General features: G+C 41.1%; 2 protein-coding genes across 2 annotated transcripts; one reads left to right on the top strand and one right to left on the bottom strand.

Annotated features, from left to right (window-relative positions):
* Positions 1 to 55: 55 nt before the first annotated feature.
* On the bottom strand, positions 56 to 3,909 carry ALYREF (Aly/REF export factor). Its single transcript, XM_027850270.1, has 6 exons — positions 3,633 to 3,909; positions 3,055 to 3,186; positions 1,492 to 1,639; positions 836 to 899; positions 555 to 732; positions 56 to 351 (listed from the first exon to the last, which is right to left on the bottom strand). Exons 1-6 carry the CDS (start codon positions 3,870 to 3,872, stop codon positions 337 to 339), a joined length of 777 nt encoding a protein of 258 aa, XP_027706071.1. The 5' UTR covers positions 3,873 to 3,909; the 3' UTR covers positions 56 to 336.
* Positions 3,910 to 4,224: 315 nt separating this feature from the next.
* Positions 4,225 to 25,998, top strand: ANAPC11 (anaphase promoting complex subunit 11). Its single transcript, XM_027850233.1, has 3 exons — positions 4,225 to 4,386; positions 6,913 to 7,035; positions 24,537 to 25,998. Exons 2-3 carry the CDS (start codon positions 6,927 to 6,929, stop codon positions 24,680 to 24,682), a joined length of 255 nt encoding a protein of 84 aa, XP_027706034.1. The 5' UTR covers positions 4,225 to 4,386; positions 6,913 to 6,926; the 3' UTR covers positions 24,683 to 25,998.
* Positions 25,999 to 26,536: the final 538 nt, after the last annotated feature.

Genomic DNA, 26,536 nt, shown 5'->3' with positions numbered 1-26,536 from the left:
AGTTCTGCGCCACGTACACAGCCCACTAGCAGTGGGATGAAGCAAACAGTTCCACTTCTACACACATTTCTATTTTATTATGGCAAAGGTGAAAACGCCACCTTCTCCACAACTGCAACCAGTAAAATTTATCCCAAAAATAACTTGGTACAAAACAGGTCTGTTTCAGAATTAAAAAAAAAACCTTTACATGAGTTTTAAATCCTATTTCGAAACATAAAAGAAACAAATCCATCATTGACAGCAGAGCCACAGTCCTCTACTCCGCCCTCCATCGAAAAGGGTAAAGAATGAGATTCCTGGGTCCTGTTCCATGCAGGGAATATGTTGGCTACTTTAACTGGTATCCATCTGAAAGAAAAAAAATAGACAAGCACTGTGAGAAAGTATCTTAACACACAGCAAAAGGTATCTCAGATAAGACTGAGAATGCCTCACCTCAACAATCTGACTTGCTCTGTCCCTAAGAGACACAGGTTGCTGGAAAGAGGCTATTCTTTCTCAACACAGTTCTGGAGCCACTCACCACCCCACATTTCCACCCCTGTACTTACCCTGGCATTATAAGCATCCAATTGTGCATCTAGTTCTTCTGCGGAAAGCTGTTGTTTCGAATTTCTTCCAGTCCCTCTGCCTCGTCCTCGATTGCCTCCACGACTGCCTCTCCGGGTGCCACCTCCACCACCAAAACCTCCAGAGCCACGGTTTCTAGTCATTCCACCTCTATTTACACTAAATACAAAATTAAAAGGAATAGTGTTCACTTACACATGCCTAAAAAGGCTTCCAAGAAGATTATATAGCCCTGACAAATTCCAGGAAGCCAAAAACTAACCTCTGTGCAGGTCTTCGTTGTGTATCAATCTGTGATGTAACAAGCTGAATATTCATGGGGCGACCTGCAGGAAAGGAAGAGGAAAGAAACATCAATCACTTTTCTATAGAACAATTATATGGTACTAGCAATGTTCTAGGCTCCATGCAAATAATACTGGATGGGTACCTTGTTGTCTCATTCTACATACAAACATGGGAAAAGACTGGAAAACATTTGAGAAAGACAAACGGCAACAGAGAAACCACCAACCTCCTCTTTGACAAAGTTAAAACTGGGCAAATATTCAGTAACTTTTTCTTTGGTGGATATGGGTTGGAAGAGGGAAATACGCCTGGCTGACCTAGTGGAAAAAAGATCCAGTACCTTTTTCTTTATCATTATAGCCCCGCTCTTTGAGGTGTACTATGGTGGTTCTGGGAAGGCCTCACAGAAGTGAATCTTCAGGAAGGATCTGAAGAAGGGGGTCACAAGAGGTTGGTCCAGATGTATGGGGCAGCACGAAAGGTGGCAGAACGGAAGAGAGAGACAAAGCGGGCAAATGCAAAGTGTGCTCGGCCAGAGTGGGCAAATCATATTCCTACATGGGCAGATGACAGCCCCACACTCCACAAAACGTAGCACCCAGCCCTTCATTGATGGAAGGCTCAACTTACCATCCAAAGGGACACCATTATACTGTTTCATGGCCTTCAGAGCATCTGCTTTTCGCTCAAAGTGAACATCTGCTGTTCCTAAGCTCCGGCCAGACCGATCGTAATGTACAGCTGCCTTTTTCAGAGTTCCAAATTCAGCAAATAGTTCCTAAAAATAGGAAAGAAAGGCAAAATGATTAAGAAAGCTCTCTCCCATGATGTCCAAGGAAGAGGACCCTAGAAATATTTATATTAGGAGTTATGTTCCTGGAAGGGAACACACATCTAGGGGGAAGAGGATAGGGAGAGCAGAACAGCAACTTCCAAAAGCAGCTGGGCCTGTCCCGGGTCACGCCAACTTTGGGGCATGCCATCTGTATGATGCTATGGGCCATAGAGTGCTTTGCCCAGTGGTGAGGGGTGCAATATTCATCGGCTGTCTTTTCACAGATAAGAAAAACCACTCTTAACAAAAGAGTGTTCTGAGAAATGAGGACAATCTCCAGGTCACAGAGCAAGGGAAGCTTTTCAGGCCACTAGAACAGATTTAAGGGCCCATAGATTCAGTAATCCTGATCCCAGACCCACCCCCAGAAGGCAGATTCTGGCTCACCTGCGTTTCCCTCTCCTCCTACTCAAGCCTGCCGCAAAGTCTGACGTCAAGCGCTGCCATGGAAACTGCCCTGACCTCACGGCAGGCTGGGAGTTGGAGAGGGAACCCAGAGTGTGGGGATACTCCGGCCGCAGGCACACAGCGGGAAGTGGAGTTCACCAAAAGCGGTTTCCAGTGGATGCCAGAAACCACCTTAAAAAAAGTGTTGACACACCATGAGTGCTTGTCTGCCTTGCTCTGTCCTCCCACAGCAAAGCCATATGGCTGGGCTCTAGGAAGTATGACCCAGGAAAGCCTAGCATTCTGTCCCAGCCATTTTCCAATCTCCAAAGTTTTACTCCAGGAAAGGAGTTTCTTAACAAAAAAGAGGGTTTTTTTTCGGTTTGGTTGTTTTTTAAAGATTACTGTTTTTTGACAATCCCAAAACAGGTGCTTTGCAGAAGAACACACCCGTAACAGAAGAATTAACACTGGACATATTTTGACTAAGAGCCAATCAAGGTTACAAGGCTGCAACAAACAAAACAATACTGCCTCTTTGCTCTTTCCGCCTGAGAGAAATTATACCTCCTCTCTCAACAAAGCCAGCGTTTCCAGCACAAAAATAAATTACCTAAAAAACTGTCCAGGCTCAACTCAATCATTTTTGCCTCCAGGAGCAAGGTTTGAACAAAAGTTAAGAAGCCTGCCTACCTTGGAAGCAAAAGATACAAACTCAACAAGTTCCCCATAGCCCAGCACAGGCCAATCCCATACTCCTCACTGTACCCTGAACTTTAAACCACTGCAAAAACATCAACTGATGGGCACAGCCTTTCCTACAGAAAGATGAGGGTGTTCGAGCCCACCTTCCCTGAAGCAAGGAGGGGGTGGTAGGCGGAGCTAGAGGGTCGAAGCCCAAACAACATAATCCAGGCTGTGCACTTGGCTCCCGACAAGGGTCGCTTAGGCGAAGTCTCCAAACTCCTTACCTGAATATCCGCATCTGAGACCCCAAAATCCAGATTGGAGACCAGCAATTTCCCACCGGTCTCGACGCCAGCCCCGCCTCCAAAGCCGCTGTCGAACAGATCATGTTGCCACTTATCTGGAAGCTGTTTTGGCTGAAACAAATACAAAGGTTGGTGAGTTGTACCCCCCCACCCCGGCCGGGGCCTGGCGGGTGCTCCTTTTCCTGAGCCCCCTTCCCGCTCCCGCCGGCCCTGGCAACAGGCGGAGGCGGTCTCCTTCCCGCCCCCACGTTCCCGCCGCCCCAAGCAGGCCCCAGTTCCCGCCGGCACGGTCGCCATGAGGCTCCAGGCCTTGGACCTCTGTGGCCCACGAGAAACAAAAGGCCTCGGGGGGTGGGTGGAGTGTGGGGGCCGGCGATCCTTCGGTCGTGGGTCAGCCCCCCCGTCCCCCGCACCCCGCACGCCCCCACACACCGCACCGTCCTATCCCCTGCTCCGCCCCGGCCTCACAGGGCTCAGCCCCCTAGGCCTCGAAGCTCCCCGGCCGGCCCGCTCGGTCCCGGCCCGGCCTCCCCCCCTCCCCGGGCTCGCTCACTCACTCGGCTGTAGGGCGCGGGTCTGTTCCTGCCGCCGCCCCCGGCGCCTCCGCGGGCCATGGCCGGCCTGTTCCGGATGGGCCCCCCGCCTCGGCTCACGCGGGCTGCCGCCTGCGCGCCCCCGCCGCCGCGGCCGCCCTGGGCCCCGGCCCGGCCTCGGCCCCGGCCCCCGCCGCGTCCGCCCCGCTGGCTCCGGTTGAGTTTAATGATGTCGTCCAGGGACATGTCCATCTTGTCGGCCATGGCGGGCGCGGAATCGGGGCCTCGGCACGAACCCCGCGCGTCAGCACGTCGGCGCGTCATTTCCTTCCCGGCCGAAGGTTGAAGGGCGCTTCCGGGAAGCCTGGGTCTGCTTCCGGGCCGTGGGGCGGGAGTCTGCTGGGAGTCTGCTGGGCGCTGGCTGGCGGCGGCTGGGCGGGGGAGCGGGTTCGCGGGCGGGCTGAATGCGCTCCGGGTGAGAGCCTCCCTCGCTCTCTGCTGCGGCTGCAGATTGCTATTCCCGAGGTCTCTGGGCCCTTTTGTACTCGTCACGAGGGCGCCAACGGAAGGGCTCGAGCCGGGAGACAGGCGCGAACTCAGGGGTGAACACTAGCAGGGGCTGCTACCTCGGGACGGGGCCCCGGCCCGGGGGGAAACGGCGGGACCGGGAAGGGGCGAGCTCGGCGCGAGTCCTGTTGGGGGGCGAGAGCTCGAGAGTGGAGAATTCGGGAAGTGGGCCGTACGGAGAGCGCGGACTCGAGTGGGAACTCCCGAGGAGGTGGGAACTCAGGGGAGGGTGCGAGGATGAAGGGGCTGAGGTTCTGATGGGAATTCCCGGTGGAGGCGGGAACTCCAGGGGGAGGGGCTCGGGCTCCAACGGGAGCTGGAGGAGGGCCCTTGGACGGCTCAGGCTGGCGGGAGTGAGGGGGCGCCGGCCGACGCTCAGGCTTGCTTTGGGTGTGAGGCCTGAACCCGGTGGGAATTCTGGGGAGGGGGCGGGGACAAGTCAGCCGGCTGTGATTTTAGGTGTGGGGGAGCAAACAGGTGCGACTCCAGAAAGGGAAGGAAACCGATTTGGGCCTAAGGTGTGCCACCCCCTCCCCACCTGCTCCCTTGCCCAGGAGAGGCCTCCTGCTCGGAGGAACGATTTCTTTAGGTTGCATAGTGTTTTTTCATGTATTCAGTTCGGTTCAATGAAGTTTTTATTAAGCACCTGCTGGATGCTAGATTCTCGAAATACAGAAACCACAATGGAACCACTCTTGCCTTCAGGTGGCTTTTATTCTACTAGGGTGATGGTTGTGTTCCCATCCTAAGACAAGACTGCTCAAATCTTACTTTTCTTTTCTCGTTAGGAGTTCTTGTTTTTATATAGCCTTTTTGTAGGTTTACAGGAAACCTTCCTCTAGCAAGCCTTTGAAGCAAGTAGTCCAAATGTTGCTGCCCCCATTTTAAAGACAAGGAAACTTAAGCTCAGAGAAGTGAAGATGCTAGACAAGGGTCACATATTTTGCAGAGTTTGAATGGGAATTTGGGTCTTTTGACTCTGGGCCCATCCAGGAAGTGGTGTAATCTAGAATACTCGGGAATGGATTTTGGAAACATCGTTTTTCAGGGGAGAATTAAACTTGGAACAATTACTCTATTTTTATTTACTAAGAGATACTTTATTATTTTGTCATTGATTCTTTTAGTATACCAAATTTTCCTCAAACCTTATCTCACAGGAAGGAGGAAAAGAAGGTAGTGAGTACAGATAGAACACAAACTTTTAGAAGGTGATCAATCTTTTTCCCTCCATCTTCTGTCCTAAGCCTTTTTGTTTTGATGCCTTGTAATGATCTACTTCACTATATATATCTGTAAGTTTATAGATATATGTAGACATACATATGTGTGTATCTCTTTGGTCTGTACACATAGACACATGTGTACGTATGTATATACACATATTCATACACACATATGTAAAAGCTTCCCAGGACTTCTGTATAGCTTTTTTTTTTTTTTTTTGGTGAGGCATTTGGGGTTAAATGACTTGGCCAGAGTCACACAGCTAGTGAGTATTATGTGTCTGAGACTAGATTTGAACTCAGGTCCTCCTTACGCCAGAGTTGGTTCTCTCTCCACTTCACCACCTAGCTGCCCCAGTATAGCATATTTTAAAAGTGAAAGTTAAAAACAGTTGATAACTTTTGTGCTTTTCAAAAAAGCCTTTAGGAAAAGCTTAGTTGATCATAGTATCAAACCCCTATCAAATAGATAGGGAGTTTCTGTTCCCTACTTGTCCTGTTTGGTCTTTCAAAGCTTCTTACTGGAAATATCTGGCATGTTTCTTAGCAAGAAAGAGCAGGGAAGTTGAATCTTCTCCTCTGAGGCAGGCCTTTGGCTTTGTTTTTTCAGGCTTCAAGCAGATAAAGGTATAGTCATCTATTGACATTTTTGAGTATTAGGGGTGCTAGACCCCTGAGAATGTAAAAAACCAGGAATAACTTGGCCCCACCCCCAAATCTTTATTTTTAATAGTTCAGATTATATTTATTTCACACACAAAACAACACACTGCACCTATTAAAAAAATCGCAGTTGCTGCATGAGAGAGAGTAGTATCTTGCCCACTTTGCAGCTGCCATGTAGCTGCAGCAACTGCTTCGCAGATTCCCTTCTACAGATTGCAAAATACAAAAATCACTGCTGGAGAAAATCATGTGACTGAGTCTGGATGGTAGACAAAGAGGAGGTGGTCCCAAACAGTGCATTGCCTAGGCAAACTTTTAACAAAATTTAACTGTTTGCAATAAATTCATGTACATATACTTATGGTAGTAAATGAGAAAATAGATTAATACTGTGATACAGTATTTATGCATTTATGACTTAACTTTTTTTGTTTTCTTTACATACACAAGTCATCTGTAGTTTTCCAAAGTACACTGCAAATCTCCAAAAATTCCCATTTAATTATCCATGGCCAATCTTCGAATAACCAAAAACCGGAATGTGAAACCCACAAATGTCTAGAGATGACTGTATTTCTAGTAAGCCCTAAAACTATTTCTTGGCAAAAAGATCATTCCCTTTGTATTGCTATGCCCCCTACCCTTTAAAGGTACCTTGTTCCCCTAGATTTATGTTGATTATGAATCTCGAAGATGAGGAACAAAAACAAAGACATAATCAATGCACTTAGTCACTGTTTTTACCCAGGTCCTTCATCATGGAATGGATTGTCACCTTTAACTTCTACCCCATTTGGTTTCCTCTCCAAACTATTCAACAAGATAATCCCCTTTTTCCTTCCTAGGATACAAACTCACCATGAAGGTGAAGATTAAGTGTTGGAATGGTGTAGCCTCCTGGCTTTGGGTTGCCAATGATGAAAATTGTGGTATTTGTCGAATGGCTTTTAATGGCTGCTGCCCAGACTGTGAGTACATCTGTCTCATTCTGTTGCCTTTGCTTTTACTTTCTTCCTTTTCATTTGGATTTTTCCTACATTAGTATTTACTAATGGGTCCCAATCAAGATGAACTCATTGAGTGAACTCATTTCTTATTGCATAAGTGAAGGAAATTCTTAACAGTCAACCGAGGCTATGATGCAAAGAAAGGCTTTTGACCGAAAAAAATGGGTTGATTTGTATGTGTTTGTGTATGTGTATATTGCATAATGAGCACAAGAAATTGCCTCTAGATATAAAAATAAAATACTCAATTGGTTCTGTAGTCAAAAGAATTCTTTGAACCAGACTTTTAACCATAATCTAGGATGTGTGTGGAATCATAAAACTATAGATCTAGAAATGAGGAATCCTCAGTTCTCTCCTTACTTTTATGGGTGAGGGCACACCAGCAGTCAGCTAGGGGGCAGGGGGTGATTTCTATCTCAGTCCCCTTGACTTTAGAAACAGTGCTTTTTCTATTGGGCCATGCCTCTCTGGTTTATATTTGTATAATACTTTACAGTTTACAAAGTTCACACTTTTACAAAAATTGAATGCAGTATGTAGTTTGAGTATTGTTATTATTGAATTTTTCTGGACCAGATCTGTGGTTTCATTAGCATAGGAAATTACAAATGAGAATATATAGCTCACATCATAGATCGTAGAATATTGGTCAGAAACAGGGCCTCCGAGAGGTGAATGGATTAGCTCATGGTCACCCATTAGGAAAGGGCACTGGATATGTGTGTAGGATAAGGGAAGTGCTTTTTAAAAAGATACTCTGAAGACTGAGAGGTGGCTTATCTGTGCTTGTTTGAATAATTTATGATTCTGTGATTGTGTGATTCTTTTACTGAGATGGGGAGTAGTCTGGCTCATTCCAGTTAGGAGAATAACCTGTAGAGAACTGTCCTCATGTACCCTATCTTCTTTCCAGTCCCTGTTCCTTTCTCTAATTTTCTTGACCCTAAATTAATACCTTCCTTGACCTAGTAAGCCTCTCACAGAATCCACATACTCTCCTTTGTTTGCTTATGGAACGTGATAGATTGTAGGACATAGATTTAGAGACAGAAGGGACCTTAGATGTCATTGATAATGAGTCCAATTCCTTCATTTTATACATGAGAAACAAAGACCCAAAGAAGGCAAATGACTTTCCTGTGCTCACATAGCTACTAAATGTCTGAATTGGATTTTAAACTTAGGTTATCCTGACTCAGATTTAGCATGCTATCCACTGCATTTTACTGCATCTTTATCCTACTGCTTTGAGGCCAGTTCAGATTCTGTGTCTTTCTTGCAGTCTTCCCTGAACTTTCTTTCCTTGGACCTTATGTAGTTTTTTGTTTGTACACCTCATCATTTTGTTTGATAATTATTTGTAAACGTAGTCCCCCTTCCCACCCACAAATACTACAAGCTCTACAGTATTGGAATTGGTAGTGAACAATAGCTGGTTTCTTCTACTCTTATTGCTACCACTTGAACATGTGTGATTCTGGAATTGGATTGGAATTACAAGAAGGGCTATAGAACTCAGAATTCAGAGGCATTATTAAAAAGTTGATTATTTCTAGGATTACACCAGCAGACAGTAGTAACACAGCTTTGTTAATCTCTTAATGTGAAATTTAATACTATTAATAATTCAGTGCAAATACTTTTTTCCAGCCTTTAGTTAAGGTAGAAAAACCTCATTCTGTTTTCTTTTTCTTTTCTTTTTTTTTTTCTCCATGTTTTAGATGCCTCATTTGGGAATGTGAACTGGTAGTTTTGGAAATCATTAGCTATAATACTTTGTATAATCAAGGTGAAAAGATGCCATATGTATTAAAAAGAACTTATTAATTTTTCCATACTAGAAATTTCAGCATGATCTTTGACTCTTTCTTACCTACCATATCCAATCAGATATCAGCTTCTGGGAATTCTGCCTCCCAGATATCTCTTACATCCATCTCCTCCTCACTGTTCATACAGTAACCACTGTGGTTCAGGCCATCTTTACCTCTCCTCTGGAGTAATGTAACATCTTCCTAATTGGCCTCTTAATCTCCAGTCTGTCCTTCACACTAATGCCAAAATAATCTTCCTTAATGCATAATCTGTTGGGGGAGGGGAACCCCAAAAAGGAATCAAGGTCTTCAGCAGCCTGCAACAGCGTGGCTCCAGGCTCTCTTTCCAGCCTTACTACCTTTCACATGCTTTCTGTTCTAGCCAAACTGGACAGCCCAGGGATCTCCTTGATCTCTCACTGCCCTCTCCTACCACTGTTCATTAGCACAGTATTCCCCATATGTATTATACGTTATTTCCACATCTTTTACTGTTAAAAGATCTTTCTCTTCACTCAAGATGAGCTCAGGTTATGAAACTTTCTCTGATTCCCTTGATGACTGTACTCACTCTGTCCTCAAATTTCTTTTAATACAGTCATTCTTTTGCTGGCTTTTAGACTAATCATTCTCAAAATGTGGTCTAGGGATCTCTGGGGGTCCCTGAGAGGTTTAAAAAAAACTTTTCATAATGATGCTAAGATGTTTTCATTTTTAATATAAATATCTACAGATAATCCACATAAGCAAAAGGTCTTTGGGGTTGTCTTCAATAATTTTAAGAGTGTGAAAGCATTCTTGAGACCAAAAAGCTTGAGAAATGCTTTATTAGACTGTAAGCTCTTTAACTATAGAAACAACATTTTTTATTATCTTTTCATACCTAGCACCTTGAAAAGTGTTTGTCTATAAAAAAGTAGTAAAAATTGACATTTATAAAGCGCTTTAAGGTGAGAGATGTTATGTGATTTGCCCAGGATTACACAGTAAGTAGTGTTTGAAACATTCATTATTTCTTTTACCCTGGTTTTCACCTAAATAAAATAAAGAACAAACATCTTAACTGTTGATTTATCCTGCTTCTGCCACCCCTTCTCAGATTTGCAAGTTCTTAAAAACTATTGCAGACATTCTTCTGTTGTTGACTTTTATTGTGACTTTGTGAAAAGAGCACTAAACTTTTAGACAGAACCTGACTTTGAGTCAGTATACAAGAGTCCATTCAGTAATCATTTATTAAATACTTGCTGAATGCATGGTATTAGTACTAGGTCTAGTATATTTTAAAAAGTTTAGCTATATTGAGTGGTCATTTAAGTAGGGCCATACACCTCAGGGACTTCAGAGGCAAAGTCAGTCCTCTTTAACTGTAGAGGTGTAGACAGTGTTAAGCTTGGCAGTGGAACCAAAATTCTATTTGAAGTCAAAAAACCTAGGTTTAAATTTTTGTTCTACTTACTAATTGTGTGATGTTGGGCAAATCGTCCAGATTCTTTGGGCTTCAGTTTTCTCATTTGTCAAATGAGAAAATTGGGAGGAATTGAGCTCTAAAGTTCCTTCAGATTTTAAATCCTGTTGTACTGTGGTAAGAAACCTTTCTGTCCTCACCACGATTATAGTCTAGTTGGAGAACACTTCTTGGTAAGTTGGTGATGAGAAAAGTCCTAGAGGAACCTCGTTCTCCCACAAACACTTCAGAAAAGTTTTTAGTATTCATCAGAAGAAAGAATGATAAAGAAAATCAGAGAGAAATGGCGGAACTACACAAGAAAACTTCCAGAACTCTGTGGGTACTTTGAGTGGAGCCAAGAAGCCAATACTGTGAACTGGTGCCTAAAGCTAGCGTGGTGGTATCTTTGGCCTGTTGGAACAGCAGGTGACAGAGCCAGCTCCTCCAGAGAGAGAGAGAGAGGTGAGTTAGGCAGTACATGTTCACCTAGGACCTTCCAAAGTTACTGAAACACCCTGGCAGTCCACTCCAAGAGCCGTAGCACAAAGTTCCAATTTAGAAACTGAGCCTGTATAGAAAAGTAAACAAAAGTAAGTGCCAAATACAGTGAAGAAACACTATGAGTTAAGAGAAATCCATGAGGTAAACCTGGAAAAGAATAACTCCAAAAGTACCAGTAAAGCCATGGAGGGGGAAAAAAGAAAACAAAACTGCTTGGCCACAAGGACTCCAGTTATGTTAAATTAACTAAGAGATTAAAGGTGAAATTATAAATGATATAGGAGCTGAAGGGAAAAAATTGGAAGGGGAATAAATAGCTTAGAACAGAATGTGGAAAATTTTACCAAAATTTGAAAAACATCATGGAGCAAATGGAACTAGATGTTTCCATTAGGCAATAAGAAATATGAGAACAAAGTAAGAATATTTTTGAAAACAAAAGAAAATGTAAAGTATCTACTATTAAAGCAGCTGACCTGGAAAACAGGTTGAGACAAAATTTAAGAAACCTTGGACTCCCCAAAAACCATGACCAAAAAAAAACAAAAAACCCCAGACCCCTAGGCACTGTATTTTAAAAAAAATCATGAAACTGTCCAATTCTGTTAGATCTAGAGGACAAAGTGAAAGTAGAGAATCCGTTAATCACCTCCCAAAAGAAACCCCAGATTGAAAACATCCAGAAACATCTCAGCCAAGAACTGAAGCTTCCAAGTCAAAGAATACATTAGGCAACCAGAAGGAAAAAAATTCAATTGCTGAAGAATCACAGGAGGGATCACCCAAGACTACATTGAAGCTACTCCAGAGAAGAGAAGGTTCTGGAATACCAAAAAGAAAAAGGAAAAAGACTTACAGCTCGGAATACTTTACCATAACAGAGCTGAGTATGATTCTGTAGGACAGCATCTGCCTTACCATAATAGAGGCCTTTGAAGATTTCCTAATGTAAAGACCGTAATAGCTTTAAAACCAGAAACCTAGGAAGGTAAATACATTCAGTCAACACTATCTCCTAGTTTCACAGAGGGAGTGAAGTAAGAGAAATGGTGGGCCTGGAGTTAGTTTTGTCACATGTTAAAGGTTTTAGGAAAATGGAATATATGAGGGAAGAAGTGAGAGGAACTTACTATATCCGTCATTGAGGTATGTTAGAAAAGTATAGAAACATGTAGGAGAAGGGAGAGGGCGTCTCGAACTCAGGTAAATGAGAGTTCAGCACACAAACACAAAGTCTAGTGCAGAAATATATCAGACTCAATGGTGAAAAAGACAATGTCAAGGAAATGGGGTTAAAGAGAGGTTAAGAGTCAGTGAGGGAACAGTCACAAGCAAAACAAACTTCAGTTTTGGAAGGAAGATTATAAAGGGGGTAATCAAAAGGGAGACAAAGTGTGTGAGCTTGTGAATAGGCTGGACTAGATGAAAAGAGGAAGGGCAGAATTTGGAATCAGATCATTTCAATTATAGATTCCTAGTATGATCACAGTCCTCTTTTCCCACCTTGTTCTGTGTAAAAGGCGAGGACAGAGGGTTGGAGGGGGGAATATAGGAGGATATGATGGAGGGAAATATATAATTAACAGTCATAACTGATCATAAGCTTTTGAGTTTAAAATTTTTCTCCCCCTCCCTCCCCACTACCTTCCCCAAGATGGCACACAATCTGATATAGGCTATGCATATACATTCCTATTAAACATTTTCACATTAGTGATATCGTAAGGAAGAATTAGAATAGGAGGAACTACCAGAAAGAGAAAAGAGAACAGAACAGAAGGAAAAAAAAGAGCAAATAGTATGCTTCAATCTGCATTCAAACTCCATAGTTCTTTCTTTGGATGTGGATAGCATTTTCCATCACAAGGCCTTTGGAGGTGTCTTAGATCCTTGCATTGCTGAGAAGGGCTAAGTCTATCAAAGTTAGTCATCGCACAGCGTGGCTGTTACTGTGTACAATGTTCTCCTGGATCTGCTCGCTTTACTCAGCATCAGTGCATACAAGTCTTTCCAGGTTTTTCTGAAGACTGCCTGCTCATCATTACTTATAGCACAATAGTATTCCATTACATTCATATACCACAACTTGTTCAGCCATTCCCCAATTGATGGGCATCTTCTCAATTTCCAATTCTTTGTCTCCACAAAAAGAGCTGTACATGTGGTCCTTTTCCCATTTGTGTGATCTCTTTGGGATACAGCCCTAGAAGTGCTATTGCGGGGTTAAAGGGTATGCACATTTTTATAGCCCTTTGGGCATAGTTCCAAATTGCTCTCCAAAATGATTGGATCAGTTCACAACCCCATCAACAATGCATTAGTGTTCCAATGGAAATAAACATGATTAAAAGAGATAAGCAGGGAAATAATATTAGTGCTGTAATATATGTGCAACAAATGGCATAACATCTAAATACTTTAAAGAATTTTAGGGAGAGAGAGCAAAGCTATTGGTGACCACAACATGTTACTTTCAGAATTAGACAAAACTAACAGCAAGAAAGAAGTTGATGACCTGAATAGAATTTTTAGAAAAGTTAGATATTATCAGTCTCTGACAATTAATAAAAAAGAGATAGGTTAAAAAAAAAACTGTTGAATTGATAAATAAAACTAGGAACTAGCTTGTTTTTTTTTTAATCAATAGCAAATATGATTTTTAAAAAAGGAAAGCCAAATTTCCAAAATCAGATTTGAAAAAGGAAAACTCACAATAAAGGACATTATGAAAAAAAATGTTGTACCCAGTTATATGCCAGCAAAAATAGCATGGAATGGCCAAATATAATAAAATACCCCAATTATTAGTCTAGGCCAGCACAACACGCGGCTCACCAAAGGATTTCAGGCTGCCTGTGAAAAATGTAGGGTTGCCATTGCACACTCTCCTGTTTGTCATGGGACGCTTGGTAACCAACCATTGACAGTCTGTCTCTAGTCCAACCTATCTGTGATCCAAAGAAGTTTACAAGTTGTGAAGGTCTGTCTTAGAAAAACAAATAGGTAATTTAAATATCTGATCTCAGAAAAAGAAACAGCCTACGGAAGAACTACCAAAAGAAAAAATTCTAGTATCAGGTGGCTTTACAGTTGAATTCTGCTAAACATTGAAAGAACAGTTAACTCCGTATTACCTGTGTTTGTTTGTTTTTTTTCTAAAAATAGGAAATAAAGGGATCTTCTCATTCTCCTTCTGTGAGCCGCATACATTCCTGATAGTGAAGAGAAAGAAAATCATGGGTCAGTATTACCAGTGAAGATCAGTGCAACAATATTCCATAAAATATTAGTAAAGAAGATAGAGCAACATATAGAAAAGCTTATACACTATGACCAGGTTGGGATTAATACCAGGAATTTAAGGTTGAATTATTAGGAAAACTATAAGCATTATAACTCATTAATCACAAGAATAATGGAAATCAGTCATATCACTGGATACAGAAAAGGCTTTTGATAAAATACAACATTTAAACGCTACAAAAGCATAGGAATAAATGAACTTTTCCTTAATGTGGTAAGCATTGTCTATATAAAACCAAGAGTTAGCCTTATCTATAATAGTGAACCAGTGGAAGCCTTTCCAGTATCAGAGGTAAAGTAAAGAAAGTATATACATTGTCACCACTATTAACATAGTTTGGAAATTCTGGATAAAACAATAACACTAGTAAAAGAAGTGAAGGAATAAGTGTAGGGGGAAGGAGGAAATACTTCTTTTGGGAGATGATATGACTTAGAGAACTCTAAATAAATCAACTAAAAATTAATAGAAACAAAACGTCATATAAAACAAACCAACAAATCATTAACCTTTTTGTTCATTACCAACAATGTGACAAAAAAAGAAATTCCACTGAAATATATTACAGAGAGTATGAAATATCTGGGTGTCCATTTACCAAGACATACGTAGGAATTCTTTGGGAAAAAACCTACAACGTGTTCTTTACAAAAATAAAGGAAGATAAATATCAGAGAGAGATTAATTGCTCATGGTTTAGCCATACTAATAAAATAAAAATAATACTACCTAAATTTGTAGGTTCAGGTCCATATTAATGAAACTACTAAAGGATTACTTTATAGAACTAGAAAAAGTTACTTTAATTCATTTGGAGGGACCAAAAAAAAGAATTTTAAAGGAAATAATGGAAAAAAGGAAGTGTGCCAAGTATTAACATCTCAGACCATGTTACAAAGTGGTAAACGTCAAAACAATTTGGTACTGGCTAAAAATTAGAAAAGTTGACAGACATAACAGATTAGGTACACAAGATCTAGAAGCAACTGAACATGTTAGTATAATGTTCAGCAAACCTAACACCTCCACCTGCTGGGGTAAATACTATTTAACATCCTTGAAAAATTGGAAAGCACTCTAGCAGAAATTATCTTTATATCAGGAGTTCCTTTTTGTTTTTTGTTTTTTGTTTTTGTTTTGTTTTTAGTGGACACCTTTGGCAGTCTAGTGAAGCCTATGGACTCTTCATAATAATGATTTTCAAAAAAATTGAATTGCTAAATTTCAGTTAGAGATGAGTGAATGTAAGATAAATTTTTTCCTGTCCAAGTTTACAGACTCCCTTCAAATCTATGACTTAGATGAACATCTCATATCGTATTCTCATATTAAATGACCTAGATATAAAAGGTCATAGTATAAACAGACTAGAAGTATGAAAGGAGATACCTTTTCCATGCTTTAGATAGGGAAAGAGTCCTTTACAAGGAACCAGAAAGGATTAGGAGATAAAATTGATAGTTTTGATAGCATAAAATTGAAAAGTTTTGTATTTTAAAAAATCATTTCCATTAGACTTGATGAAAACTGAGGAAAAAAACCTTTGTAGCACATCTGTCTAACAAAGGTCTGATATTCAAGATATTCCCAAAATTGTCCCCATTTTATTCTGAGATAGGCAGAGGTTAAGTGACTTGCCCAGGGTCACATAGCTAGGAAGCCTCTGAGGCTGGATTTGAAGTCAGGTCTTCAGATTTCACTGCTCCATCTAGCAGCCTTTCTAGATAAATAGTCAAAGGATATGAATAGATGTTTCTCAGAGGAAGAAATCCAAACTAAAAATAGCCATGTGAAAAAAAAAATCACAGAGAGTGAATAAATAAATCATTTATCAAATACTGTGTGCTGAGCACCTGGGATACATAGAGGTTCAAAAGTAAGACTGTCTTTGCTTTCAAAGAGCTCACAATTTAAGGAGGGGTAACAACACAATGGAAGCTGCAAGGCAGATGGAAAGGTTCTCCACCCCATTGTTAAAGGACAAGGGGCAGCTAGGTGGCGCAGTGGATAGAGCACCAGCCCTGAAGTCAGGAGGACCTGAGTTCAAATGTGGCCTCAGACCGAACACGTCACACTTTACTAGCTGTGTGACCCTGGGCAAGTCACTTAACCCCAAATACCTAAAGAAAAAAAAAAACAAACAAATTAAGTACAAGGACAAAGCAGATAATAATGCCTCTTTAGTGTCATTTCCACTAATAGAATCAAATCGTTTCCTGATGTTGACAGTGCCAAAGCAGTGGTCAGAATGCGTTTCCACAAAGACTGCTTCCCAGGATGGTGTCTGGTGGTACGTGCCACTGGGCTAGAAGCATTGCTCTTCCCAAGGCTTTGGGTTCAGAACCCTAGCCTGTCTTGTATCAGGCTTTGAGAGGAGATGGTTTTCCTAAAGCTCTCCTCTGACCATGTCATCCCCTACTTAGTTAATTCTAGTGGCTCCCTATCATCTCCAAAATAAACTATGGAATTCTCTGGTATTCAGAGCCCTTCATAATCTAGCACACACCCTCACCTTTCCAGGCTTATTACACTTTACACCCCCTCCAACATGTACACTTTGATCCAATGATGCTGACTTCCTTGCTGTTCCTTAAGAAAGACAGTATCTCTTGGCTCCTGGCATTTTTTCTGGCTGTCCACTTCTTCTAGAATGCTATTCCTCCTTTTTGTCTACTAGCTTCCTTCAAGTCCCTGCTAAAATCTCATCTACAGGAAACCTTTCCCAACTCCTCTTAACTCTCTAGTACCTTCCCTTGCTTCATTATTTCCTGTTTTTCCTGTTTATAACTTGTTTGTACATATTTGTTTATCTTCCCTATTAGATTGTTAGGGCAGGAAGTGTCTTTTGCCTCTTGTATTCACAGTGCATAGTCCAATGCCTGGCACATAGTAGGTGCTTAGTAAATGTTTATTGACTGATTGTTAAACCTTTCCCCAACTGATAGGCATCAACTGAGTTTTCAGTTCTTTACTATAACAAAAAACTATTATAAGTATTTTTACATATAAATTCTTTTTTTCCCTTTCTTTTAGGCATAGGCCTAGTAGTAGTATTGCTAGGTCAAAGAGTATACCTGTTTTAGTGACTTTTGGGGCATAGTTCCAAATTGCTCTCCAGAATTGCTGAACCAGTTCCTGTCTCTACTAACAGTGCATTATTTGAGCACCACATTCTAGAAAGGACATTAACAGGTTGGAGGGCATTCGGAGGAGAGGAGCTAATATGGGTGGAGAGCCTTGAAATCCTGCTGTATTAGGATGAGTAATCAAATTGGGGCCGTTTATCCTAGAGAAAAGAAGTCTTGGTTTGCGGGGTGGGGGGGGCCCGCGGCGGGGAGTAGTACAGGGCATGATAGTTATTTTCCTTATCTTGAACTAGGAACATGAAATCAGTACAAGTTGCAAAGAAGTGAATTTCTAGTTGATTTTAGGAATGTATTCTTTTTTATTTTTTAAACTTAAACACAAGAAAGACAACATTTCCATTTACACAGCACAGCATAAAAAGAGGATTCAATATAAAACCGCAAATTTCCATTTCACGCTGTTTTACCTTTTTTGGAAAAACTATATAATAAATACTTCACATCATTTTCAAAGCTACCCTGCCTTTCTGTGCTTCCTTCCAAGTTTTCTTTCTTAAGACCTCAGGGCAGTTTTCCTTGATAATTTCCTGAAAAATGCTGTCCAGGCTCTTTTTTTGATCACAGTTTTTAGGTAGATCAATAATTTTTAAATTGTCTCTCCTGGATCTATTTTCCAAGTCAGTTCAATGAGGTATTTTATGTTTTCTTATATTTTTCATTCTTTTCTTTCTATTTGACTGATTGTTGATATCTCATAGAGTCATTAGCTTCCACTTGCCCAGATTCTAATTTTTAACAAATGGTTTCCTTCTATTAGATTTTATACCCCCTTTTCCATTTGGCCCATTTACTTTTTAAGGAATTCTTCTCTTCAGTGAGTTTTTGTGCTTCCTTTTCCATTTGGTCAATTCTACTTTTTAAGGAATTGATTTCTTCAGTGTACTTTTTTTCCATTTGGCCAATTGTATTTTTTTAAAGATTTATTTTTTACAGTCAATTTTTGTCTGTCCTTTTCCAGGCTATTGACTCTCTCTTGCATACCTCTCATTTCCTTTTCCAGTTTTTCTTCTAACTCTCTTAATTTGACTCTTAAAATCCATCTTGTGCTCTTCCAAGAAGGCTTTTTGGGCTTGAGGTCAGTTCATATTCCCCTTTGAAGTTTTGGATGTGGGTATGTTGACAGTGTTGTCCTATTCTGAATTTGTGCCTTGATCTTCCCTGTTCCTGTAATAAGAATCTATGGTCATTGTCTGTTTCTGCTTTTTTTTTTTTTTTTTTTAAAGGCAATTGGGGTTAAGTGACTTGCCCAGGGTCACACAGCTAGTAAGTGTCAAGTGTTTAGTCTGAGGCCGTATTTGAACTCAGGTCCTCCTGACTTCAGGGCAGGTGCTCTATCTACTGCACCACCTAGCTGCCCCGTTGTATTTTTGTTTTTTGGCTAGGCAGTGGAGTTAAGTGACTTGCCCAGGGTTACACAACTAGTAAGTTATGTGTCTGAGGCTAGATTTGAACTCGGGTCCTCCTGAGTCTAGGACCAGTGCTTTATCCACTGCACCACCTGGCTGTCCCCGTTTCTGCTTTTTGCTGATGGTGTTTGCCTATTTCAGGGCTTTTAAAGTTGAGCTCTCCTGCTAGAGCACAGGGGGCAGTGATCCATGCTTCTTGTGAGGGGAGCCCAGGACCTGGTCACTGACTTTTTGTGCTGGGGTCTTAAGTGCTGGCAGCTGGAGGCTGTAGAGGTTTGGCAGCTTACCTGGTGCTGAGCTGGGGTCAGCAGCATTGGCACCGTGGGATAGGGGTGGGGAGTCTGGCCCCTGAAAGGATGCTTGTTCACCGGGGCTTCTTTGAAGCACTTGAATGTTTGGCTGCTGCAGGGTGCCTGCCAGCCTGGAGTTGTGCTGAGGCACTGAGAGATTTGGCTGCTGGAGAATACAGTGCACATGGTGGTTTTGTGAACTGGTATTTATAGATTCCCCTGTCTGTACTGAGACACTCAAGGTGGCCTGGTGTTGGTGCTTGCCTGCTTCACCACCCTGGGGCTCAGGATCTCTCTGGTTTGCTGAGGTGGGGCTTGCCACTGGCTTGCTGGGATAATTCCTGTCATGTGCTGCTCCCCCTCCCCCATAGCGAGAGGGGCCTTTCCTGTTAGTCACCCAGGCTTATCGGGCTACAAGACTGCTGCACCTTGTTTTTCTGCTGGCTCAGTTCTAGGGTTTTTCCTGGGGTGCTATTTTCAGAGCTTTCAGAGGTCAAGAAGGGAAGGTGAAAGAAGTTCAACTTTTTTTTTTTTAATCAAATAATGAATTCAATGAATATTTATTCCAGAAGTTTAAATCTTTACATTTGTCAAACACAATATTGAATAATCATATGCTACTAGTTCTAGTTCTACTCACTTTATTTTGCATCAGAGGAACCTAGTGTTTTGGTAGTTCCATTTTTTAGCGCATGATGATGTTGAGTCATTTCAGTTGTATCCCGACTCTCCATGACCCTATTTGGGATTTTCTTGGCAAGGATCCTGGAGTGGTTTGCCATTTTTTTCTCCAGCTCATTTTACAGATGAGAAACTGAGGCAAATGGTCACACAACTAAGTGTCTTAGGCTGGATTTGAATTCAGGTCTTCCTGACTCCAGGCCCACTTCTCCACCTAGCTGTGCCCTATGGCATGATGATATTACATTATAGTTAAACTATAATTTGCTTAGCAATTCCCTGTTCAAAGGACCCCCATCCCTCCACCCCTTTAGTTTCTGATTTTTTGCTCCTATGAAGAGTTGCTCTAAATGAGTTTTACACATATAGATAGATCCTTTTTGTCTTTCTTTGATTTCTTGGGGGTATTCACCTATTAATAGTGTGACTGGGTCAAAGGGTATGTATGGTTTGGTAATTTGGGGGGCTTCTACGGATTGGTAATTTTGGGGCCTTCGTTCAGATTGCTTTCCGGAATAGCTGGAGTAATTCACAGTTCCACCGGTAGTGTACTGGAGTTCTTGTTTTCTCACAGTGTCTCTAATATTTGTTATTTTCTCCTTTTGTCATGTTTGCTAGTCTGATAAATGTGAGGTAGGATGTTGCTTTAATTTGCATTTCTCTAATTATTAGTCATTTAGAGCATTTTTCAAATAATTGTTGATAACTTGGATTTCTGACTTCGAAAACTGCCTTTTGACAATGAGTTTTCAGTGAGCATTTAAGTACCTGCTGTGTTCTAGGCATTGTGCTAAGGGCTGGAATAGTAGTTCTGTAAATTGTTCTGGTTCTACTCCATTTTATATTATAGGAACCCATAGTTTTTGCTAGCTATTCCATTAGTCTTCCCAAGACACAGGCATAGGAATCTGGAGGGTTTTTCAGACATTTCTTTAGAAACATCTGGCAGATCTGAAGTGTGTCACTGGCCTCTCTAAGGCTGCCTTGAGAATAAGAGAGCTCCAGCCAATGAGGGCTAGGCAGCAATCAGCCATCAGCATCACTTATGTGTTCCTTGTGGGTAGAGCTCCATACTGTAATAGGCAATGTGGAGGATATCACAGAAAAGAGGTGTTGGGGAGACAACATTTACCTGTGAAAAAGACAACACATAACCTGGAGTAGTCTCCAACTCATCAGACTCTCTTATGTCCTATGTAGTTAAGATCCAAGATGTTCTTTCTTTTTGGCACCCAGGACAAGAAAAAGAGCCTTTGACATCCCAGTGGATAGTCCATCATAGACTTGATTAAAAATACTTCCTTGTTCTTCTCTTTTGTTTTCCCTGAAGACAGCCCTATTTCAGCCTCATTAATGTTATTTTTGAAGTAGTGGTGGGTCTTTTGGGTCCATATAGCTGTTCTAAAACTCAGAAGAATAATCTACACACTTGAGGCCCCATATGACTCTGTCTTAACAATTGAGCACCTCCTATGTGCCAAACACTATGCTAAGAGCTAGGGTTACAAAGAATAAGACAGTCCCTGCCCTTGAGAAGCTACAGTCTAATGGGGGAGACAACAAGCAAACAACTATGTACAAACAAGTTATATACTGGGTAAATTGGAAATAATCAGCAGAGGGAAGGCACTGGAATTAAGGGGGATTGGGAAAAGCTTTCTGCAGAAGGTGGGATTTTAGCTGGGACTTGAAGGAAGCCAGGGAGTCCAGGAGGTAGAGATGAAGAGAGAGAGCACTGTAGGCATGTGAGACAGCCAGAGAAAATGCCTGGAGCCAAGAAGTTAAATGTCTTGTTTGAGGAATGCCAGGAAGGGTCGAGATATGTGCTAGATTTTTTGAATGCCAAGTAAAAGATTTCATATTTGATCTTGGAGAAGATAGAGAGCCATTGGAGTTTATTGAATAGAGAAATTACATAGTCAGACCTGTGCTTTAAAAAAAGCACTAGTGGTTGAATGGAAGATGGATTAGAGGGAGGAAGGCCTTGAGACAGACCTAGCACCAGGCTATTGCAGTATTCAAGGTGTGAGGTGATGAGGGCCTGCGCTAGAGTGGTGGCAATGTCAGGAGAGAAGGGGGCATATTTGAGAGATGTTGTAAAGGTGAAATTGACAGACCTTGGCAGCCGATTAGAAATGGGGATGAGATAGTGAGGAATCAAGGACACCTGGGTTTCAGGCCTGGGGGACTGGGAGATTAGTAGTTCCCTTGACAGTTACAGGGAAGTTAGAAAGAGGAAAGGGTTTGAGGGTAAAGGTCTACTTCTTGAGGCAGGGTTGACTAAAAAACAGGAATCAAGAAACCAGAACCCAACCCAGAGGTATCCTTTCTTCAACATTCCCAATGAGTGGTCATCCAGCTTCTGTTTGAAGATCTTCATTCTACAGGAAATTCACTGACTCTTTCCACAGTAATTCACTTTTTAAAAAGTTTTATTGATGTTTTTTATTTTTACATTGCAGTCCGTTTCACATGTGTCCCCAGTGAAGTTTCCCTTGTAACAAAGAAAAATCTTATCAGCAAATATTTAAGCAGGCACTGTGTTAAGTACTGGAGATACAAAGGAAGCAGTATTTGCCTATATTTTTATAAGGAGGGAGAACATGTACATAAGTAAGGCTGTAAAGATGATATATACATGGTGATTTTGGGAGGGATGACACTGGGAGCTGGGGGGGGCAGCAGGAAAAGTTTCATGAAAATGGTGGCACTTGAGCTGAGTCTCATAGAGGTGAGAGGAATATATTTCACACATGGAAGATAATCTGAAAAGGGCATGAAAATGGGAAATGGAATGTTCTATCTGAGAAATAGAAAGAAAGCTCACTTGTCAGGATTGTACGTAAAGTTCATAAAGAAGAGTAATATATAGTAAGGCCAGAAAAGTGATTGGGGCCAAGGCTGTGAAGGACTTCATATGCCTAACAGGGTTTAAATTTGATCTAGCAGCAATAGGAAGCCACTGAAGTTTTTGATTATGGAAATGACATGGTTAGACCTGGGCTTTAAGAAAATAAAATTTGCCAGCTGATGGAGGATAAATTAAAAGCGAGATTTGAGGCAAGGAGACTAATTAGGAGGCTTTTACAATAGTACAAGTGAGAGGTGATGAGGTCCTGAGCTAGTGTAATGGCAGTATTTGGAGGGAAATAAAGTAAGGGAAGAGAAGGGAATAAGCATTTATATACCACTCTGCTAAGGCTTTAAAATTATCTCATTTGATCTTCACAACAACCCTTCAAGGTAGGTGCTGTTATAATCCCATTTTACAGGTGAAGAAACTGAGGAAAATGTTTTAAGTGACTTGTCTAGGGTTGCACAGCTAGTAAAAGTCTGGGGTCAAATTTGAACTTGAACTCGGGCCTTCCTAACTCCAGCGCCATCTTTCTATCCACTTTGACACCTAGCTACTTTGTATGAGTTAGAAAGAATGGTTTGGAATTTGAGATGTCTTGGAGATAGAAATGAGATTTGTTAGCTGAATGGATATATGGAGTGAGAGAAAAGTAAGGTGTCAAAAATAATACAGGTTTCAAACTTGGGTGATTGGGAAAATGGGTGGTTCCCTCAACAGTAATAAGAAAACTTGGAAGAGAGGTAGATTTGGAGACAAAGGGGGTGCAGGAATAATGATTTCTGTTTTGTTCCTGTTGGATTTGAGCTGTCTATGGGACATCCAATTTGAAATGTTTAGTAGGCAGTTTGTAGAGAATAACTAAAAGTTCAAATAACTCTAAGCAGAGAAAAAATGACATGATTGTAGGGGGGCTTAAGAGATTGCAAAAACATCCAATTAATCATATCTGAGCATGATAGCTGCATATTGTACCCATAGTCCCCTATGTCTCCTGGGAAAATTGAGAGTTTATTTATCATCATTTGCATTTCTCTTATTAAGAAATTAGAAATAATATTTGATATGGTTGTTAAAAGTTTGCAGTACTTCTTTTGAAAAAAAATTTGTTTATATTCTTTGACCTGTTAATTCCCTATAATATCTTTGATGTAAAATGATATCTTTTATCTTATGTGCTGTACATATAGATATTATATCTATATACCTATCAGATATTTGATGGGGAAAAAAAACTTATTTCCTCTTAGCAGAATTAATTTTGCTTGTCTAAAAACGTCGGTGCCACCATTTCACTTTCGGATGTTGAGAAATTGTTAGGAAATTTTTTCTTATGCCAGACCTAAATATGCTTCTGAAGCTTCTGGGAGCTGGGGGGGCAGCAGGAAAAGTTTCATGAAAATGGTGGCTCCCATCTTCATGAAGATGGCTATCATGTCTCCCACCACATCTTCCTTCTCCAGGTAAACCACTCCAGCTCCTTCAAGCTGTCATTGTTATTAACTTACCACCCTGTTTCTAGAGATGGAGGAGAAAAACATGGCAGTTTTGTAAATGGGAAAAAATGGGAGCCAAAGAAATTCTCCACGTGATCCCTTGAAGCCCTTGAAACAATAATATTATTTTTCTTCATTTTTATAGTTATTTGCATTTGTAGTTATTCTCCAGAACATACCAAAAAGATGGGGCTGAGAGATCTTCCCCAGTTTCTAGGTGGGAGAATGTAGGAGCTCTGAATTCAAAGCAGAGTCAAGATTTCTCATTCCTACTGGCCTATTTTAGACCATGTGGAATTTCTGTCTCCAAAAAAGGCCAAGTTTATAATGGGAACTGGGCTCTCAAGTAGTCTCAATTTAAAAGGGTATGCATGCTTTGCACATAGTAGACACTGAATAAAAGTTTGAATTAAAGAAAAAGGAATAAAATAATTGAATTTAATATAGTCAGTAAATTATAACTTTAGATGACGAACTTGCTTCTTGTGACCTAAATAAATTTTTTTTCTAATGGCAGGTAAAGTCCCTGGGGATGACTGCCCCCTTGTGTGGGGACAGTGCTCACACTGTTTCCACATGCACTGTATTCTCAAATGGCTTAATTCTCAGCAAGTACAGCAGCATTGTCCCATGTGTCGACAGGAATGGAAGTTCAAGGAGTGACTGATACCTTCTGTGACGTCTGCCTTCTACCTGTTGTGTGGTGAAGAACTCTGTAACCTTGGGCTTATTGATCCCAAGCTACAAAAAGGGGTCATTTTTACACTCCTGTAGGCCTTGATCCTTTTAGCAGGAACCTGAGACCACCCACATAATGGGAAGGACATGGGGGACAAGGTGGGCACGCAGTCAGCTTTCTTCCTTTGATTGTTTTAACCTTCTATGTTAGTGGATAGAAGCTAGTGTGGTTGCAGGATTAGGCTTCTTTGATTGTAAGAGGGTTGGAAGGAGGACTGGACTTGATTTTGTTTTTTTCCATTCACGATGTTGAAACTTTTTTTATCTTGAGAGCTAAAATTCATTAAACTATCTGAGCCTTGCTGAAGGCCCCTAAGGCCCCCCAGTTCTTCACTTGATAGGTTTATAAGCCTTTGATGTGTCTTGATATGAAAATACTCATGAATAAACATTTCTGTGAAACACCAGTGAGGCCCTCCTGTAAAAAAAAGAACAAAACAAAAAAAACGAGAGGAGACTTACTGCTGCTTTAGGGCTTTCTGATATAAATTAAACAGGTAAGAAGACATAAACACTAGGAGGGGGACAAGAGAGTGACTGTTCTAGTACAGAGGATTTCTACATGCATCGAATTCTCAAATAGCTTAACTTGGAGCATGTTTAACAGTCCAAAGGAATAGTTCTTGTTGACAGAGTAGAAAAAGTATTTGGGAGAGGGTGTGGTGAATACTGTAGGATGAGAAATTTGGGGAGAGAAGTCAGACACAAATGAAACTAGACTTTCTACCCCCAAATGGCTCCATGAAAGCCCCGAAAAACAGTACAAGAAAAATTAGGAGAGGTAGTTCATTGTAGAGGACGTGCTTTTTATGCGTGAAGCTTCAGGTTTGATCCTCAACATCTCTAAGTTGGGGCTTTTTTGAAAGGCAGTGTGGTATAAGTGGCGAGAACACTAGACTTAGGAATCAGGAAGACCTGGGCTCAACTTCTGTCTCAAATACTTCCTGTGGTGGCCTTGACACAAGTCACTTAATGTCTCTGTACCTCTGTTTTCTCATCTGTAAAATGTGGAAATTGGACTAGATAGCCTCTAAGAGTCTCTTGCATTTCTAAATATGTGATCCTCTGAAACCATGTTGGCCATTGAGGCTGGTCATTCGTTTTCTTCCTCCTCCCTCCTTTTCATTTATTTTATTGGTGCTCTTGTTCATATCATTGTAACTCTTTAATGGTACCTGATCCATTAAAGCCTTCCCTTGTAAAAAATATTACAGCTAAGTAAAATCAACACATTGCCCATGTCTGATAATGATTAATCACTACATTTTGACACTGTTACAATCAATGATGTTAAGTTTTCTCTTTTTTTTAAAGACTGAGTTTCCCTGTCCTGTTCAGACTATAAGTTCGTTGGCCCAGTCCTATTCTGGTCAGCATAGGAGCTTGGACCTCCTCCATTTCTAGTCTAGGCCAGTTTGAACCTTCTTAGGCAACCTTAGACCATCTTCCAACCTCACACTCCCCCACCCCACTCCCACTTTCAGGGGCTCACCATGTTAAGGCAGTGCTTGGTGTAGACAAACTTCAGCTCAGAACTGCCAGGTTCAAGAGATCTGCCAGCTTCAGCATCCCTAATACCAGGGAGTACAGATATGCACCAGCACACCCAATTTGTCAAAGTGTTTCATTGTCCTTTTCCTGTATGTTATTTATTATCATTTTTGACCCTGTGATATAGAATCATAGAATGTTAGAGACGGGAAAAAAGCACCTTTTGTCTGAATACAGATTGAAGCATACTTTTTTTTACTTTATTTTTCTAGAGGTTTTTTTGTTTTC

Source organism: Vombatus ursinus, unplaced genomic scaffold (assembly GCF_900497805.2).
Source record: "Vombatus ursinus unplaced genomic scaffold, bare-nosed wombat genome assembly UNPS02008996.1, whole genome shotgun sequence".
In the NCBI taxonomy this organism is placed as follows: Eukaryota; Metazoa; Chordata; class Mammalia; order Diprotodontia; family Vombatidae; genus Vombatus; species Vombatus ursinus.
The sequence above is the reverse complement of the archived record's forward strand: the minus strand, read 5'-3'. Positions and strand labels throughout refer to the sequence as shown.

What these genes read in the sequence shown, in the direction of transcription:
- ALYREF (XM_027850270.1), bottom strand. Translation starts at nt 3,872, where the DNA reads ATGGCCGACAAGATGGACATGTCCCTGGACGACATCATTAAACTCAAC. An exon ending in TCTCAGATGCGGATATTCAG is followed by an intron (nt 1,640 to 3,054) that starts GTAAGGAGTTTG and finishes TCCTATTTTTAG; the next exon opens with GAACTATTTGCTGAATTTGG. An exon ending in TAATGGTGTCCCTTTGGATG is followed by an intron (nt 900 to 1,491) that starts GTAAGTTGAGCC and finishes CCTTTCCTGCAG; the next exon opens with GTCGCCCCATGAATATTCAG.
- ANAPC11 (XM_027850233.1), top strand. Translation starts at nt 6,927, where the DNA reads ATGAAGGTGAAGATTAAGTGTTGGAATGGTGTAGCCTCCTGGCTTTGG. An exon ending in TAATGGCTGCTGCCCAGACT is followed by an intron (nt 7,036 to 24,536) that starts GTGAGTACATCT and finishes TTCTAATGGCAG; the next exon opens with GTAAAGTCCCTGGGGATGAC.